Below are 18,639 nucleotides of genomic sequence, written 5' to 3' on the forward strand. Positions count from 1 at the left end.
CTCTGTGAGGCATGTTTAAGAACACTTGTTCCTTCCTTAGTCTAAGCATTCCTCTTTACTATCTTCTTTTCATAAAGTGACTGAGAAATACACAGTTTAGTTTTCACCAATTTAATTTCAGGGCAGAAACCCAACATTGAAGCAGTACTTTCAATGCATCACAAATTTAATTTTGGTCTTAGTAAAATTACTAGTAATATAAACTGTTAATGAAACTAATAATATAACCTGGAAGGCATTATAATTTTAACATTTTAAAATCTCATTTCATTTTGAAATCAAGTCTATGTGGTAGATATGGTCTGGTTTTGTTCAAGAGACAGATGAGTCAGAGTTTGTGGTTTGTGTAATATGCTACTAATGAGTGACAGAGCTGAGAGTAGGACCCAGTTTTTCTGCTACCTAAAGCAGCAGTTTTTACCATACCACTCTGACTCTCGTATAAACATAAATGTTTTACTTTTAAAAGGTAAACATTGCCTCCAGATTTAGTTTTACCTGTATTTAGCTTTACTCAGAAAAAGATTTGTTGTACTCATTTTAGATAGGAAGGGTACAATGATTGCCAGTTCTCTTATTTACATTTTCTAATCCCTTTCTTTCTAGTTTTTAGAAGTACCCAGATTTGACAAAGAAAACCCTTTTGAAGGCCTGGATGACATAAATCTGTGGATTCCTCTAAGTGAAAATCATGACATTTGGATAAAGACACTGACTTGTGCTTTTTTGGACAGTGGAGGCACAAAATGTGAAATTCTTCAATTACTAAAGCCAATGTGTGAAGTAAGAAGATTAATTAGCCTGATTTAATTCCTTGTTTATGACCTGTTTATCTAAAGAGTTCTGTGATACTGCACATCATCTTCACATAATATCACCCCCACTCAAACTGTTGTACATTTATTAAAGTGAGCATCCGTATTTAGTCATAACTTTATGCATTAGGTTTCACCTTCGGGATAGCAACATGCTAGAGGAGTTCTAAGGGGGTGCCTTGAATAATTTGTTACTAATACTAATGATAGTTAAAATACTGCTGATTATAAATTATTTGTATTAACCAAAAGCCTATTCTAACTTTGTTTACGTCTTCTGATAAGAGCACATTTATTTTCCCTGATATGCTTTCTTGAATAAGAAAAAGGAGTGGGGCAGCAATCAGCGTAGCTTTTTTATTTTTGAGGATATAGTATTTATCTCAAGAAAGAGTGAAAGTGCATACCAAATGAAACAGGTTTATATTCTTCCATCAAATGTGTAATCTAAAATAGCAAAACCTGATGCTCTAAGATTTCCAGAGTTAATTTATAGCACTGTCAAATGTGATTCAACAGAAATGTGAAAATACAACATCTGACTAGGTTAAACATCTGCCAATTACAGATAACTGATAGGGAGGTGTTTTCATAATGTACTCACATTGAAAGCAATGTAAAAAGCAGTTCTTATTTTCTACAGAGAAAGTAATGACAATGAATAAAACATCACCTTCTCTGCAATACTACACCGCACTCATACCAGTTCAGCAGAGTGGTACCCCGAACACACATACAGCTTATTTCTCATTAGTGAACAAAGCTAAGATTTTTATAAAGTTTTAACTTTGAGCCAGAAGATAAAATGTTCCAAATATACGTATGTACACACCCCATTTCTGGTACTTTAAATTCTCTGGCTCTAAAAGTGGTGTTTTGCCTTGTCTTTGGTTTGAAAAAGAAAAAGGGTGCAATTAGTAATCTATAACCTGTCTTATATGTGTGAAGTCTGATGAATATGATGGATATGGAGTGTAATGATTCATTCATATGTTAAACATGGAGTGCGATGAATAGCAAAAGTAAAGCTGAATACTGTTTTAATGTGCCAGATGTATTAGAGCACTTTTCTGCTCTTTGGAATATACCACAAATAATTACCCAAATTTTATACCCAAAGTTGGGCTTATTAAAACATAAACATTTTTAACATGACTGTTGTAGTTCTTCACTGAGGACAGAAAATGCATAAAAATCAGATTTTCAACTTTTGTCTTAAACTTTTGATACCTTTTTCTCTCTTCTATCAAATCAGAAAACTCCTTCTGTTACTAACACTTTTCAACTCTGAAATTGTATTTAAAGTGGTGATATAATTTCATTTGTAAGCAATAGTCTATTTCATTATGCTAATGGCCTAGACTGAAAATAAACAGTTACAATGTCACTAACATATACATTTGATATTGATATACTAGCCTAGTGTGGTTTTTTAAAACACCACCTAATACATGTTTTTTGTTTGTTTTTTTTTTAGCAGTATGTTGAGTTTATGGCAGATTAATCTATCATCTTTTAGAAATTTAATATGTCAACAGGGCATGAAAATTTTAAGTAAAATGTATTACTTTTACTCATTTTTACTCAAACTATTGGGTGGATTTGTTGGTATATTCTAGGTGAAAACTGACTTTTGTCAGACTGTACTTCCATACTTGATTCATGATATTTTGCTCCAAGATACAAATGAATCATGGAGAAATCTGCTTTCTACACATGTTCAGGGATTTTTCACCAGCTGTCTTCGACACTTCTCACAAACGAGCCGATCCACAACCCCTGCAAACTTGGATTCAGGTATTTTATTAAATTTTTAACATTAATACTGTAAACGTCTCAGTTCTAGAGAAAGATGGATTTAAGGTGGAATCCCGCTAAAAGCACTTTACAGGATTAAATCTGTAACCTCTAAATTTGTTTCTTTATCTGTGGAATGGAGGTAAAAGTTACAATAGTTGCAACAAGTTTTCAATGAAATAATGTGTGTAAAGTGCGTAGGATAATACTTGATGTATAGTATTCCCTCACTACATTTTGGCTATTGATAATGGGTCAACTAATTGAGCTTTCAGTATGTGGCAGGCACTGTGCTTGCACCGGCAATATTAATGTGAAAAAGAAACACCCACATTCTAGCAATGGAAAAAACAAACACAATCAGATATTTTAGGTACTGTGGTGCAGATATGATAGAATTTTCATGTTTTCAGAGCTCTGACCAACTCAATTTAAAAAGCAGCCTTTGGTTGGGCACAGTGGCTCACGCCTGTAATCCCAGCACTTTGGGAGGCCAAGGTTGGTGGATCACTTGAGGTCAGGAGTTCAAGACCAACCTGGCCAACATGGTGAAACCCCGTCCCTGCTAAAAATACAAAAATTAGCCAGGCGTGGTGGCAGCCACCTGTAATTGCAGCTACTTGGGAGACTGAGGCAGGAGAATCACTTGAACCCAGGAGGTAGAGGGTTGCAGTGAGCCAAGATGACACCACTGCATTCCAGACTGAACAACACAGTGAGACTCTGTCTAAAAAAAAAAGAAGAAAAAAAACCTTTGTATAACTATAATTAACATTTGGTATATATCCTTCTAATTTTTTTAAAACAAAAATTGAATTGCACTTTATTTACTCTTATAACCTTCTTTCCTTCTGTGACATATAACGAGTGTTTCTCATGCCAAGAGCATAATAGCAAAAGAAATTCCACCAGGGTTGGGTATGTATATTACATATATGCATACTTGAGGGCTCATTATGGGTCAGTTTTTAAAACCTAAATTTTATAAAAGGATACAAAATTCACAGATTATTAACTCTCTTTATTATATATTAGTAATGTGTTTTATATGCAAACATAAAGCTAGGTACAAATTCACTTGTTGTACTTAAAGACCAATCAATTCTAATGTAAATGTTGATTTAATGTGATATTTTGCCACAACTAGTCTGCTCCTCCCAATCTTTCCATTCACTTCAGCAAAGGTTGTGATTACTCAGTTCTTCCAGTTGTTTCTTCTAGTTTTACTGCTACAACCTTCATTTGACATGACTCTAATGTCATTTAGACTTCAGTTTGCTATGCTTTATATTTTATGTATTTTCTTTTCTGTTGGCTAACAGCAATTGCAAATCTACTATTTGGAAAAATATAAATTATAAACATAGACATAGATGCCCATCCTGTGATCCTACTAGATTATAAGCTGTTCTCTAAATGATCTAGAATGTGCTTATATGAATGTTCTTTAGGCCACTGAAATGAAAATCCTAAAATAAACATTTTCATAGAGGCTTTGTAAACTATCTAAAATGTATCTCTTATCTTTAATTGGGAATATACAGGTATAAGTGATTTAAGTGTTTAAAACTTTAATATGTAATTTACAGTACTATTAAAAATTTTTATTACATAGTTTAAGGTAATCATTGTTTATGATAATCTGGTAATTTGTTATCATGAACATGGCCAAGACTTTTTTCATGTTTATCAGTTATGTATTTATGCCACAACCATTGGAAGGTAAAGTAATTGTTTTATTATATCTGTGTACAGTGCCAATGTTTTTATTACCTTAAGTGAAAATTTAAACTTCACATATAAAATTCTGTTATTGAAAAGGAAAGTAAATGCATATTTTTATAAAATTTAAATGGTGTATCTTTTCTGATGGCTATAAGCCTCATTGCCTTCACTAAACATCCCATGTGCATCTCCCAAAAGCAAATGTGTCATCTTCTTCATCTCTTCCCCCGACCTACTTTTTTAAATGTGTACCTCTTTGACAGATGGCACTCAGTTGCTTACTCTAGAAACCTCTCTCACGTATTTCATCTAATTACCAAACCTTGCCAATTCCATATTATGAATAACTTAGTCCATTTGTTTCTCTCTGCCCTTAGCATCCTTACTGCTTTCTAGCTCTATGACTTAGCACAGTTGAAATTCTTTCATTAAAATTTCCAAGTTATTTCTTGCTTCCAGCCATCTCAGATATTGTTATTATTGCCTGTAGCACTATCCTTTCCTGCTCTTGTGACTATTACTCTTCTTTCAGGTATCACTTTTTCTTTTTTCTTTTTTTTTTTTTTTTCTTGAGACAAGAGTCTCACTATGTAACCCAGGCTGAAGTGCAGTGGTGTGATCTCGGCTCACTGCAACCTCTGCCCCTCAGGTTCAAGCAATTCTTGTGCCTCAGCCTCCTGAATAGCTGGGATTACAGATGTGTGCCAGCACGCCCTGCTAATTTTTGTATATTTAATAGAGATAGGGTTTCACCATGTTAGCCAGGCTGGTCTCAAACTCTTGGCCTCAAGTGATCCACCTGCCTCGACCTCCCAAGGTGCTGGGATTACAGGCGTGAGCCATCGCATTTGGCCAGTATCACTTTTTCTATGAAACTTTTCTTGTCTAGGTGAGGTTCCCTCTGCTAAGGTTCTATAGCATTTTAAACTTTCCTATTATAACACTTAATCATATTGTGTTGTAATCTCCCAGGCTAGTCAGTGAGTTCTTTGTGGTCTGACATGGTCTGTCTTGTTCATGGTTATATACTGAGGACCTAGCACATAAAAAATCTTATTGAATCAATCAATTAGTCCTCCTCAGAAATAAAATATAAATTACAATGTAAGTTCTCACTTTTATTAAGATAACAGTTTCTTTTAAAAGCAAAAGAAATGCTATTAAATTCCCTCAGAACCAATTTTGTGTTAGGTACTGCCCGCTAGAACCTTATAGCATAGTGGGAGACAGACACATAAACAAGAAGGAAGAAAGTGTGTAAGCAAGAATGCCTGGGACTGAGGGGAGATATTTTTGTTTGTCAGAGTCAGAGCACTTTTTCCGATGCTGTTTGGATAAAAAATCACAAAGAACAATGCTTGCTGTTGTGGACTACATGAGAAGACAAAAGAGGTAATGTAATGAGTGTTGCTTCTTATGTTTAGGATCTAGAGTGTAACTTGTTAACTATTGGCTGAATTTTAACATGATTATTTTAGGCCGGGCGCGGTGGCTCAAGCCTGTAATCCCAGCACTTTGGGAGGCCGAGACGGGCGGATCACGAGTTCAGGAGATCGAGACCATCCTGGCTAACACGGTGAAACCCCGTCTCTACTAAAGTACAAAAAAAAAAAAAAAAAAAATTAGCCGGGCGAGGTGGCGGGCGCCTGTACTCCCAGCTACTCGGGAGGCTGAGGCAGGAGAATGGCGTGAACCCGGGAGGCGGGGCTTGCAGTGAGCTGAGATCCGGCCATTGCACTCCAGCCTGGGCAACAGAGCTAGACTCCGTCTCAAAAAAAAAAAAAAAAAAAAAAACCATGATTATTTTAGGTGAAGCTGTTGCAAAGTGCTATATTTAATTTGTGTGATATTTATATCTCCTTGCAGTAATCCATATTCAGGATAGCACTTCAGTTAAATCAGTGTCAAGAACTCTCAATTCTAGTACCAGCTGTACCAGTAACAGTGTTACCTTTGTTAAATTATACAGCCTTCTTGACTCCAATTTATTTCATCTATGTTCGGGATAGGAGCAAGTGTTTTTCCAAGTTACATTTAGCTGTATTATCACTCTTTTTACTTTTCTCTTTGCTTTAGTTCTAAGAAGTAAATAGAGTTGTGAAAATGTCTTCCTTATGTATCTTTATTTTAAGATGTAAGTTTCTTTACTGTGTGCAGTGGTCTCAAAATCTGTGGCAGCACTGTGCTGTGACAATGTTTATTTTCTTGTTTCTGGTAAATTGTTTTATAGTATAGTATCTTTGTTCCTGTTATTTCTCATGAGATTTTTAACAATGCATACAGGAATTGCTAGAATGGATGGTCTGACTGATCAGTACTGCTTGAGAGTTGACCAGAACTCTGAAGAAATAGTGTAGTAGGCCTATAATTTGAATAGGTAGGAATTGATATCTCATAAGTGTGTATGGTGGTGGTGGCAGTGGTTGGTAAAGAATGAGAGGGAGAGGTGATTAATTTAAAAAATTAAAAAATTAATTAAAAAATTCTATGTATTCTTAAACCATTCTTCTTCTCTAGTAGAAAAAGAAGTTTTATGCTTTTCAGTGTCTTTGCTTCTGGTTATTTTACCTTATAGTTTTATACCAGATTATCTTCTGAGAAGGCCAATCAGAAGCTTTAACGTAGTTGAAAGCATTTGTTTTCTTGGTGTTGGGAGGCAGTTTTACCTTTGAGTCATTCATTTCAGATTTACCATTGGAGTAGAATGGTGTTGACATTAGCAGGATTTGGAGAAGATAAAAATTCTTCATATTCCATTTTAATTCTGAATAAGATCCTAAAGAAGATTCCTTGAGAAAATATGAATGGGATATAGAAAAGGGGGTAAAGACATGCATTCAAGTCCAAGCTTGTGCTGTGTAAAAATTACTTGTTATTCTGTACAGTATGTTGGGCAAAAACAAAGAACAACAATAAAACAACAACAAAAAATTGCTTGGTGTCTTTGAACCTAGTCTTATCATCTTTCAAAATCAGAATAATGTCTGCAGTGTCTTCCTTTCCATGGGGAAATTATTTCACTTCTCTGAACTTCAAGTTCCTCAGAAAATTAACTTTAGTTGAGTGCTTGCTATGTAGTAGGGTGTGCCTTATTCATCAGCTTTGCTGGCATTATTTAATTGTTGCACCCATTCTCCAAGGTCCATGTTGTTCCAGCATTTACAAGTAAGGAAACTAGGAAACTGAGGTTTAAGAAGTTAAGTTGCTAAGATCACACAGATGGCAGTAGGTAATATAGCTAGATATGAACCTACCTGTATTGTACTTCAACACCAGTGCTCTTAACCACTACCATGTCCCATCTCTATAACGCTAGTTTTGAAAAAGATACTGTCTATGGTCCCTTTCAATCTTGACCTACCTGTTAACATAGTGGAAGGTTTTTATTAAGTAACTCAACCTAGGCAATACATTAAGGAGAAAGTAAGTCACAATAGGAAAGACATGTATTTGTGTCTTAGATGAAACAATATTTTTATTAAATTGACTAAAGTGTGTGTTGGGGGGTGCTTGTGTGCATTTGTATTAGCTATTCTGTGTATCCCATTCTTAGCCTGTGGTACATGGATTTCTTGGTAGAGAGCAGATATGAACCCCAGTTTTGTATCAAGTGATAGTCTATAGGTTTTATCAGATTGTCTGATCGGTTTGAGGGAAAAAAGAAAAACCAAAAAGATTATTAAATAGGACTCTTGAGCCATGTTATAATGTTTATAGGTATATATTGGGGAAATGTGGTTTTTGGGAATTTGTAATTTTCTGTTAAGCAGTTACTACCATTGTATTCAATATCAACATGCTTTTCTTTTGATATTGAAGTTTAAAAAAATGAGTGATATTATATCTAATTTTTCTTTAGACCTTCTTCAGGAACAATTTTTGATGATGCTTTCTGGCTGGATTTAAATTATCTAGAAGTTGCCAAGGTAGCTCAGTCTTGTGCTGCTCACTTTACAGCTTTACTCTATGCAGAAATCTATGCAGATAAGAAAAGCATGGATGATCAAGAGAAAAGGTAATGGAATTTAGAATTTTTGGTTTTTAAAATTAATGTTGGCATTGTCCCATTAAGGGTATACAAAAGGTAATGGAATTTAGAATTTTTGGTTTTTAAAATTAATGTTGGCATTGTCCCATTAAGGGTATACAGTAAAGATTTACTTTGCCTCCTGTTCCCTGTTTAAAAGACATTGTTTAGATAGAAATTTTGTTTTAAAGTGAAATTATAATAAATTTTTAAAAAGGTATATGTAATTCCTGCTCTGAAACAATAGGAATGTTTATACTTAGGTATTATAAAAATTTAACAGATAGCAAATTCCTGTAGGACAGAGTCCATACTTAATTTTCTGTATATTCCCCATAACAGCCCTAGCATTGAGAACTTAATTTAAGGGTGATAAATATTTTTCAAATGATTAAATTATTTCCTAACTTCAATCAGATTAGATTTACCACTAATTCCTAAACTATTCAAGATTCATTTTGGATATAAAATACCCAAAATTATAATCCAAAATGGCTATAAAGTAATGTGACTGATTTCTTTCTGTGACTAAGTTTCATTTCTTTATCTACCTGTATTTCTAGTGAATTTAATTCGCTTTCCTCTGACTTAGTTAACACTGTCATAAGAATCTAATAAATATACCCCTAGATCATGGTGAAGAACAAAAAATAAGAAAGTAAGAGTAAAAAATAAAGTAAAACACTTTATTATCCCAACTGCCCTCTTCAAATCTTTGTTCGTTTGAAATGGCCTGGGTCTCATTATTTTGCCCAGGCTACGGTGCAGAGGTGCGATCATAGCTCACTGTAGCCTTGATCTTCCAGGCTGAAGTGATCCTCCTGCCTCAGCCTCCAAGTAGTTGGGACTATAGGCACACATCACTGCATCCAGCTCATTTATTTTTATTTTTATTTTTCGTAGAAACAAGATCTTGCTATGTTGCTCAGGCTGGTCCCTAGCTCCTGCGCTCAAGCAGTCCTCCCACCTCAGCCTTTCAAAGTGCTGGGATTACAAGAATGAGCCACTGCACCTGGTCCCAAATTGTTTTTTAAAGCAGTTATACCCATTTTTGTACAGATATGTAGTTGGTAAGGAAGTGGATCAGTAGGAAGCCTTATATTTGAAGAAGGGAGCCAAAGTATAACTGTTTCTAGGCTGGGCATAGTGGCTCACGCATGTAATCCCAGCACTTTGGGAGGCCAAAGTGAGAGGATTGCTTGTGACCAGGAGATCGAGACCAGCCTGGGCAACACAGTGAGACCTCAGCTCTACTAAAAATAAAAATAAATTAGCTGGACATAGTGGCTTGCACATGTAGTCCCAGCAACTCAGGAGGCTGAGGGAGGAGGATCACTTGAGCCCAGGAGGGAGAGGCTGCAGTGAACCATGATTGTGCCACTGCACTCCAGCCTAGGCGACAGATCGAGACCTTATCGCAAAAAAAAAAAAAAAAAAAAAGAAACTGGAATAAGTATATAGGTAAATATTAGAGGCAGTATCACTTATAATAGTATTTATTTTATGTATTAGATTATTACTGTTATAGACACCATAACTGTCATGGTTTTAGAATTGAAAATCTAAATTTTAGAATTGAAAATTTAGAATAGAATGTCATATATATAAAATACATAAAGTTAAGGCCTTGAAGTAGACAAATCTGAGTTCTCATCCTGACTGTCACTTTCTAGTTTTATAATCTTGGTTTAAGTGGATCCTGCTGATCTACTTCCTTTTCAATAGTTGATATCAGATGTCTTAATTTATATCTATTAGGTATTAAATTCTTATTGTGGTCTTTATTTGTGTGCCTGTAATTATTGGTTGAGTTGAATTTCAGGTAAAACCACTGACAGAGTATATAGTACCTGAACTGGAGGGCATCTGCTCTATTTTTAAACAATCCTGTCTCTTTATAAATAATCATATTTTTGCATATGGGCTTTCTATATGTAGAAGATTATTCTTAAAATATAATTTTCATTCACAAATTCCTTTTCCATCCTAGGTATAAATGGTATTAAGTTTTAAAGTATAAGTGATTTATTCTGTTTTGTTTGCAACCTTCATTAGTTTTTTTCTGTCAAAGTCTATAGTGTATGTATTCAGGAGCTTCCAAATAGTATGTTCTCATTAAAAGAGGTGTTCTTGTGACAAACAGAAGTCTTGCATTTGAAGAAGGAAGCCAAAGTACAACTATTTCTAGCTTGAGTGAAAAAAGTAAAGAAGAAACTGGAATAAGTTTACAGGTAAATATTAGAGGTTCTATTATTTATGACAATATTTATCTCATACTTTGGGTTGTTATAGACACTGTACAGATGCCATGTGATTTTTAAACTGAATTTACTTATTGGATTAAGCACCATATATATAAATTTATGGTCCGAAGCTTAAGCCTTGGAGTAGACAGACTTGAATTCTAATACTGACTCTGCCACTAGTTGAGTTCCCTTACCTGAAAGACGAAAGTAAAACCACTTGTCTCAGAGTTTATACCATGCATTTTCTGCCATAGCACCCTGTTCATTTCCTTTATAGCACTTAGGGTTTATAATTATATATTTATTTGCTCGTTTATTGTATGTCACAGAAGAAGCAGATTGCCTCTTCTATACATTTCTTGATATCCATTCTTAAATTGGCTCATGTTACTGTCTGGGATGCTTACCGAATTTCTTTGGTCAACTCATTCCTTCTCAATGACAATTTCGGCTTCTCCATTCTGCTTAAACTTTTCTTCTTCTCTTCTACGCCATTGCTTTCAGCCTGCCTCCTAGTTGGAGAAAATAGAAGGCATAGAGAGGAAATCTCGCCACATCCCACTATCAAACATTGAAATCTCCTGGCATCTGCTCCTTTAATAACCTTCCCTCATGTTACAGAAACAGTTTATCCTTCTATTTGAGACTAAATCTTCCTGTGCTTTGTTTTTTTATCTGCTCTTTCTCAGCTACTTTATTTTTTAATATGCGGTTCTCCCTCTGAACTATGTTCTGAACATTTTAAAACCTCTCCTGTTTAAAAATTCCCTTTCTCACAAATACAAAATAATTTCCCTCTTCCCTATGTTCTCTTTTAGGTATCACCCTCTCTCTTCCTTCCTCTCATAGACAAACTTTGTGAAAGAGCTGTCTTTATTCGCTGTCTGCATTCCCCCCCCTTCCATTTATTCCAGTAAAATAGCACTTGCTAATGTCTCTCATCAAATTCATGTTGCTAAGTCTGGTCACCTTTCATTCCTCCTTTTCCTTGCAGTTCAATTGCTTGGTCAGTTTTCTATGCAGTATAGTTCCTAATTTTTTCTATTTTATGTTTTTTTATGTTTTCATTTTTATTTAATGGAGATTGTTTTAAACAAAATCTATCTTTTCTATGTAAATTTTACAACAAAGATTTCAGTAACCAAACTACTTTATCCATATCAAATTTTACCAATTCCAATACAGTTTTGTGCTGTTTTTCAAAGAAAAATCCATGACCTTTATTCCTACCAAATCAGTTTTCAAGAGTCAGACTTTGTAGGACTGTATTTTCTGATGTACAGTTTTTTTGTTTGTTTTTTGTTTTTCAGACAGGGTCTGGCTCTGTTGCCCAGGCTGGAGTGCAGTGGTGCAATCATAACACACTGCAGCCTCTGCCTCCCAGGCTCAAGCCATCTTCCCACCTCTGCCTCACAAGTAGCTGGGACTACAGGCATGCCCCACCGTCTCCAGCTAATTTTTGCAGAGACAGGTTTAGCCATGTTGCCCAGGCTGATCTTGAATTCCTGAGCTCAGTCTGCCTGAGCTACCCAAAGTACTGGGATTAAAGGTGTGAGCCACTGCGCCCAGCCCATGTACAGTTTTAGGTGTTGACAAGATTGTTTGGTTTTATTTGTGTGATTAGTTTTCCATGTGATAAAAGCCTGGTAGGTTGATACTTATTTCTTATCTAATTCATGCAATTGTAGGCAGTTCTTCTCAGGTAGACTACAATCCTCCTGTTGTCTAGGACCAGTCTGCTGTGTTGCTGCTGATCCAGATCATTGGTATATACAGTTGACCCTTGAACAATGTGGGGGTTAGAGGTGCTAACCCCCTGTGCTATTAAATATCAGGGTAAAACTAAATTTGTAGTCAGAAGTTAACTACTAATAGTCTACTGTTGAGCAGAAGCCCTACTGATGATATAAACAACACATATTTTGTATATGTGTTATATACTGTATTCTTAAATAAAGTAGCTTGAGAAAAGAAAATGTTATTGAGAAAATCATAAGGAAGAGAAAATGCATTTACAGAACTGTACCGTATTTATCAATACCATAAGTTTACATCATCTCTTTACAGTTAATCATCTGTCTGAAATTTTAGGCAACCACCGCTGGTTGATATGTACTTTAGGCCTCAATCTACAGTACATATCAAACAATTCATTTTTTTCCTGTAATGGCATGACTTTTCTCTGCATCTTGGGAGCACCTCCAGCTACCCGTGGTGTTAATCAAGGCTTATAGTATTGCAGTAAACATAGTGAAAAAATACATGAGAACCTGGAGAGATTACTTTTTATTGCTATATACAATTTACTAGAGAAATAAACTGCTCATGCAGAAATTATTAGTGTCACATGGCATTTTAAGTGGATACTCACAACACAATAATGCTTACCACAATAGCAACTGAGGTAGCTGCAAAATTATTACAGTAGTACAGTATGTACTATAGTTAATCTTATGCAATTATGATTTAATACTGCATCTTTACATTGGTTTACATTTGTCTTAACCGCAAATAATGCTGTGTACAGTGTGTGTGTGTAAGTTTTGATATATTTTAACTTTTTGTAATAGATTCGTATATATTTTATGGTAGTAAATGATAAAATGTATCATTTCAAATGTATACAAATGATAGAATGTATAGACTAGTATATACAGTTATTTTATGCATTCATGATATAACTTACTTTTAAAAAATTTTTCAGTAGTTCTAAACTGTGTGGTTTGTGAGTTTTTTCAAATTGTTGCAAACCTCCAAAAAGTTTTCATTATATTTATTGAAAAAAAAATCCACATATAAGTTGTCCTGCACAGTTCAAACTTGTGTTGTTTAAGGATCAACTGTATTTCAAAATCATTACATTTTATTTATATAACATAACATTTAGAGTTGGGAGTTACATATTGGTAATGATACAATTTAAAACTTGCTAAATTTATAGACTGATTTTTTTTCCTTCTTCAATTTTTTGTTGCTTTCATGTTTTCAGGATCTTCTCTTAGAAATCTACAGAAGTATAGGAGAGCCAGATAGTTTGTATGGCTGTGGTGGAGGGAAGATGTTACAACCCATTACTAGGTAAATTGCATTTTTCTGAACAATGGTATAGCAATTCTGTTTATGAAGGAGTTACGTGTGTGTAAAACCCAAAGCTATTTTTACAATCTTTTCTTACAGACTACGAACATATGAACACGAAGCAATGTGGGGCAAAGCCCTAGTAACATACGACCTTGAAACAGCAATCTCCTCATCCACCCGCCAGGCAGGAATCATTCAGGTACATTTTTTCCCAAATTCGGTAAAGTCATCACTAGTGTAGTGCTGAGGTTGTTTCACTCTGTTGGTGGAAATTTACACAGCCAGATAAACTCTAGAGATAAGACTAGAAGTTATCTGTTTTTCAGAGGATTAGGCTAAACATTCAGGGATACTCCTGAAGCAGAGGGATGCAGGAAAAAAAAGAGAAAAAATTCAGGGAGACACAGGAAAGTCAGACAGGTCATTAACCTAAAATATAGTGTAGATTTCCTGATCACAGTGTTGTTGGATAACAATAGAAGACATTGGTTGAGCATATACAGTATGCCAGGTAATGTACTTACTGCTTCACATGGAAAATCTCATGTGAACTATTTCTCATAGTTTGCAATAGAGTTGGTCCCAGAACCTGTTGTTTCTATTACTGGCTAATACTCCTTAGCCATTCTTCCATATTAGAGCCCTTTGAGCTCCATCTTTGTGTTTCTTGGGAAACATTAAACGATATTTTGGGATTAAAAAAAAATTTTTGGCCAGGTGCGGTGGCTCACGCCTGTAATCCCAACACTTTGGGAGGCTGAGGCGGGCGGATCACGAGGTCAGGAGATCGAGACCATCCTGGCTAACACGGTGAAACCCTGTCTCTACTAAAAATACAAAAAAAAAAAAAAAACTAGCCGGGCATGGTGGCGGGCACCTGTAGTCCCAGCTACCTGGGAGGCTGAGGCAGGAGAATGGCGTGAACCCGGGAGGCGGAGCTTGCAGTGAGCCGAGATTATGCCACTGCACTCCAGCCTGGGCGACAGAGTGAGACTCCATCTCAAAAAAAAAAAATTTTTTTTTAGAGATAAATTGTCACCCTGTTACTGAGGCTGGAGTGCATTAGCGCGATCATAGCTCACTGCAGTCTTGACCTCCTGGGCTCAAGGGCACCTCTTGCTTCAGCCACCCAAGTAGCTGGGGCTATAGGTACACACTACCATACCTAGCTAATTAAAAAAAAAAAAAAATTGTGGAGACAGGGTCTTGCTTTGTTGCCCAGGCTGGTCTCAAACTCCTGGGCTCGAGTGATCCTCCTGCCTCAGCCTCCCAAAGTGCTGAGATTACAGGCATAAGCCACCACACCCAGCTGATATTTTGGGATTTTAAGCGATATTGTGAACTAAAATTTGTTTATTTGTATGTTTGCTGTTTTTTTCTCTGGTTTTCTGTTGATATCTTTGATTACTTAAAAACAAAAATAACTCCTGTTTAGGCCTTGCAGAATTTGGGACTCTGCCATATTCTTTCTGTGTATTTAAAAGGATTAGATTATGAAAATAAAGACTGGTGTCCTGAACTACAGGAACTTCATTACCAAGCAGCATGGAGGAATATGCAGTGGGACTATTGCACTAATGTCAGGTAAGAAGAAATTTGACTTGATTTTTTTCTTTTTTTTTGCCTCTCTCCTAGTTCTAAACAACAACTGTTTTACTCTTGTTCTATGAATATAACAGGAGTTTATATATATATATATATACACACACACACACACACACACATATAGTAGATGTTGCAAGCTATAGATAGTCCTAAATCCTTCAGTAAGATAGCAATAAGCAGTTAATGCACCTAGGCTTGAATTTTACTCTCTTCTTCCATTAGGACAACTTCACCCCACCCCTAAGTATTTCTAAAAACAGAAATATGAAAAGGGTTTTCTTATGAGAATCATCTCACATACTGTTTGTTGGACTGAGGCGTGTCAAGCAAGGTATAGGCATTCCTCTTTCTACTGCCTGCTACAAACATTTTAGTCAGTAAGATAACACTTATATTGACTGGAGGATCCACAAAGGACCGCTTATCTTTATTTATGAAATATTTTCTTTTATTAAAAAATAATACGGCTGGGCATGGTGACTCACGCCTATAATCCTAGCACTTTGGGAGGCCGAGGTGGGTGGATTGCCTGAGCTCAGGAGTTTGAGACCAGCCTGGGCAACGTCTCTACTAAAGTACAAAAAAGTAGCTAGGCGTGGTGGCGTGCACCTCTAGTCCCAGCTGCTTGGGAGCCTGAGGCAGGAGAATTGCTAGAACACGGGAGGCAGAGGTTGCAGTGAGCTGACATAGCGCCACTGCACTCCAGTCCGGACGACAGATCAAGACTCCATCTCTTAAAAAAATAAAATAATAAATAAATAAATAAATAAATAAATAAATAAATAATACCTACTCAGGGCTGGGCACAGTGTGGTGGCTCACACCTGGAATCCCAGCACTTTGAGAGCTGGGGCAGATGGATCACTTGAGATCAGGAGTTTGAGACCAGCCTGGCCAACAGGGTGAAACTCCATCTCTACTAAAAATGCGAAAATTAGCCGGGTATGGTGCTGCGCGCCTATAATCCAAGCTACTCAGGAGACTGAGGCAGGAGAGTGCTTGAACTTGGGAAGCAGAGGTTGCAGTAAGCCAAGATCGCACCACTTGTCGATCGCCAAGATCCAGCCTCGGGCGACAGAGTGAGACTCTCTCTCAAAAAAAAAAAAAACCACTCAGTTACCCAGGAAGATAACATTTATAATCTGTATATAAGGTCACCATGTTTTCTGAATGAAAAGCCAAGCACCTAATCTAATAAAGGATTTCATATTTATGTAAAGTTTTTTGATAATATAAACACTAAAAAATAAATTATGTTTAAGTATGTTTTGTTGCCTTCGTAGAAAAAAAAAGTATTGGCCACGCATGGTGGCTCATGCCTGTAATCCCAGCACTTTGGGAGACCGAGGAGGGCAGATCACTTGAAGTTAGGAATTCAAGATAAGCTTGGGCAACATGGTGAAACCCCATCTCTACAAAAAATACAAAAGTTAGCTGGGCACGGTGGCATGCATTTGTAGTCCCAGCTGCTTGGGAGGCTGAGGTGAGGGGATCCCTTGAGCCCAGGAGGCTGAGGTTGCAGTAAGCCGAGATCACATCACTGCACTCCATCCTGGGCAACAGAGTGAGACTGTCTCAAAAAATAATAATTATTGGAGTGCCTTTCAAATATTTCAAACTGTAAGACTGCTATAACGTTAGAGATATACCCTCATATTTTAAAAACTTTCCTGTGTGAGTTGATTCTTGCTTGTCTCTGTAAATCAATATATACTATTCTTCCCCTTCCCCTTGTATTTCAGCCACACAGGCCTCTCTTGTGTTTTCTTATCAGGCCAAGCTGTTTCTATCCAAGGGCCTTAGATGTATCTTCTCCTTTTCCCCCAGTTACCATGCCGGTGGTTTCTTTTCATTGACCCTCGTTAAATAATATTGTATCTCTGTCAGAGAGACTTTTCTTGACTACCTATTCTATAATAGCCATCTGGCCATTTTGTTTTGTTACCCTGTTTTAATTCTCTGCATGTCCCTTGTTACTCTCCAATACTTATTTATTGTGTATTCCTCCAAACCAGCACATAAATTCCATGAGAGTAGAGACCTGATCTGACTTGTCAACTTGTAAATCCCCCTTGTGCCTAGTGCCTGGCACATAATAGGTGTTTATTGAATAAATAAAAGTAGAGCATATTTAGAACCAGGCAAAGTATCTGAGTAATTTCCTTTTTTTCTGCTTAAAGAATTTAAATGACTCATAAAATTTGTATTTCTTACCAAAAATTCTAGAAATGCATTTTTTAGAATGGAGAAATTTTAATTTAAAAATTTTGTCCTTTGGTGAAGCTAGTTGTATATGTATATCTTAGGGTTCTGTTTTTAAATATATTTTTTTCTTTGACTTATTATCTCACAGCAAAGAAATAGAAGGAACCAGTTACCATGAATCATTGTACAATGCTCTACAATCTCTAAGAGACAGAGAATTCTCTACATTTTATGAAAGTCTCAAATATGCAAGGTATTATAAAAAGACAAAGTTACTGTATTTTAACATTTAATGTCATGACTTCTTTTCTGAAAACTTGAAAAACAATTTTAATGTAAGGATTTGCATTGATGAAGAGATAAAGACTTGGTGGCTGTGATCAGATGTTTCCGTGTAATTCTCTACACACCTTCAAAACAAATTGTTTCTGGGATTGCAGGTTCATTCTTTACCCTGACCCTTCAAGAAAGTTTTGGTGATTCCCTCTTCTTTGTTCTCTTCCAGTACAAGTATCCTGAGAGTTTCGTCTTGTCTCATTTAGTAATTGTATGGCATTTAGTGTTCTAATTTATAAAATTGTAACTCATGGTTAATACTTACAAACTTGTTTTGAGGCACAAATGTGATGAGGCATGAGGAAATAATTATAATGGGCTAAACAAATACAGCGTTTTTATAACAGTAGTGACTTAATTAATCCTATGTTTATCACAGAAATAAAATTTACTATCATTTAAGTGCCTATGATATGCTAGCCACTGTTAGACTCCTTTCATATGTATTCTCTAATCATGACAATAACTATGGATGCGAAAAAAGGCTTAGAGAAGTCCAGTAACATGCCCAAAGTTACACGGTTCTAAGTGACAGAACTGCAATTTAGATCTTGGTCTGTGTGATTCCAAGGTTTACAGTTGATCCTTGAACCACTTGGAGGTTAGGAGTGCTGAGCCCCTCCTCCTCACACATTTGAAAATGTGAGTATTACTTTGACTCCTCAAAAGCTTAACTACTAATAGCTTACTGTTAACCAGAAGCCTTACCAATAACTTAAACAAAAGATTAACACATAGTTTGTATAAAGGATTATAATACCATATTCTTACAATAAAGTAAGCTAGAGAAAAGAAAATGTTA

General features: G+C 36.0%; 2 protein-coding genes across 19 annotated transcripts in view; one reads left to right on the forward strand and one right to left on the reverse strand.

Annotated features, from left to right (window-relative positions):
• Positions 1–18,639, forward strand: part of LOC105493755 (ATM serine/threonine kinase) — a 133,799-nt gene that overhangs the window by 75,392 nt on the left and 39,768 nt on the right. For all 4 annotated transcript variants that reach the window (XM_071075538.1, XM_071075541.1, XM_071075542.1 and 1 more), the window contains 9 exons: positions 607–783; positions 2,435–2,612; positions 5,642–5,729; positions 8,197–8,352; positions 10,508–10,595; positions 13,600–13,688; positions 13,788–13,890; positions 15,127–15,275; positions 17,650–17,754. In XM_071075538.1, coding sequence (XP_070931639.1) covers positions 607–783; positions 2,435–2,612; positions 5,642–5,729; positions 8,197–8,352; positions 10,508–10,595; positions 13,600–13,688; positions 13,788–13,890; positions 15,127–15,275; positions 17,650–17,754 — 1,133 coding nt within the window. The remainder of the gene's footprint in view (positions 1–606; positions 784–2,434; positions 2,613–5,641; positions 5,730–8,196; positions 8,353–10,507; positions 10,596–13,599; positions 13,689–13,787; positions 13,891–15,126; positions 15,276–17,649; positions 17,755–18,639) is intronic.
• C12H11orf65 (chromosome 12 C11orf65 homolog) overlaps positions 1–18,639 on the reverse strand; it is a 152,942-nt gene that overhangs the window by 3,881 nt on the left and 130,422 nt on the right. For 12 of the 15 annotated variants that reach the window (XM_071075543.1, XM_071075544.1, XM_071075548.1 and 9 more), the window contains one exon: positions 11,018–11,122. In XM_071075543.1, the coding sequence (XP_070931644.1) occupies positions 11,018–11,122 (105 nt within the window). Of the gene's footprint in view, positions 1–5,952; positions 7,127–7,161; positions 7,520–10,665; positions 10,805–11,017; positions 11,123–18,639 lie in introns of those variants that run through there. The other 3 variants (XM_071075549.1, XM_071075547.1, XM_071075550.1) reach the window with 3 other exon arrangements.

The sequence above is a fragment of the Macaca nemestrina genome, chromosome 12 (assembly GCF_043159975.1).
Source record: "Macaca nemestrina isolate mMacNem1 chromosome 12, mMacNem.hap1, whole genome shotgun sequence".
Lineage (NCBI taxonomy): Eukaryota > Metazoa > Chordata > Mammalia > Primates > Cercopithecidae > Macaca > Macaca nemestrina.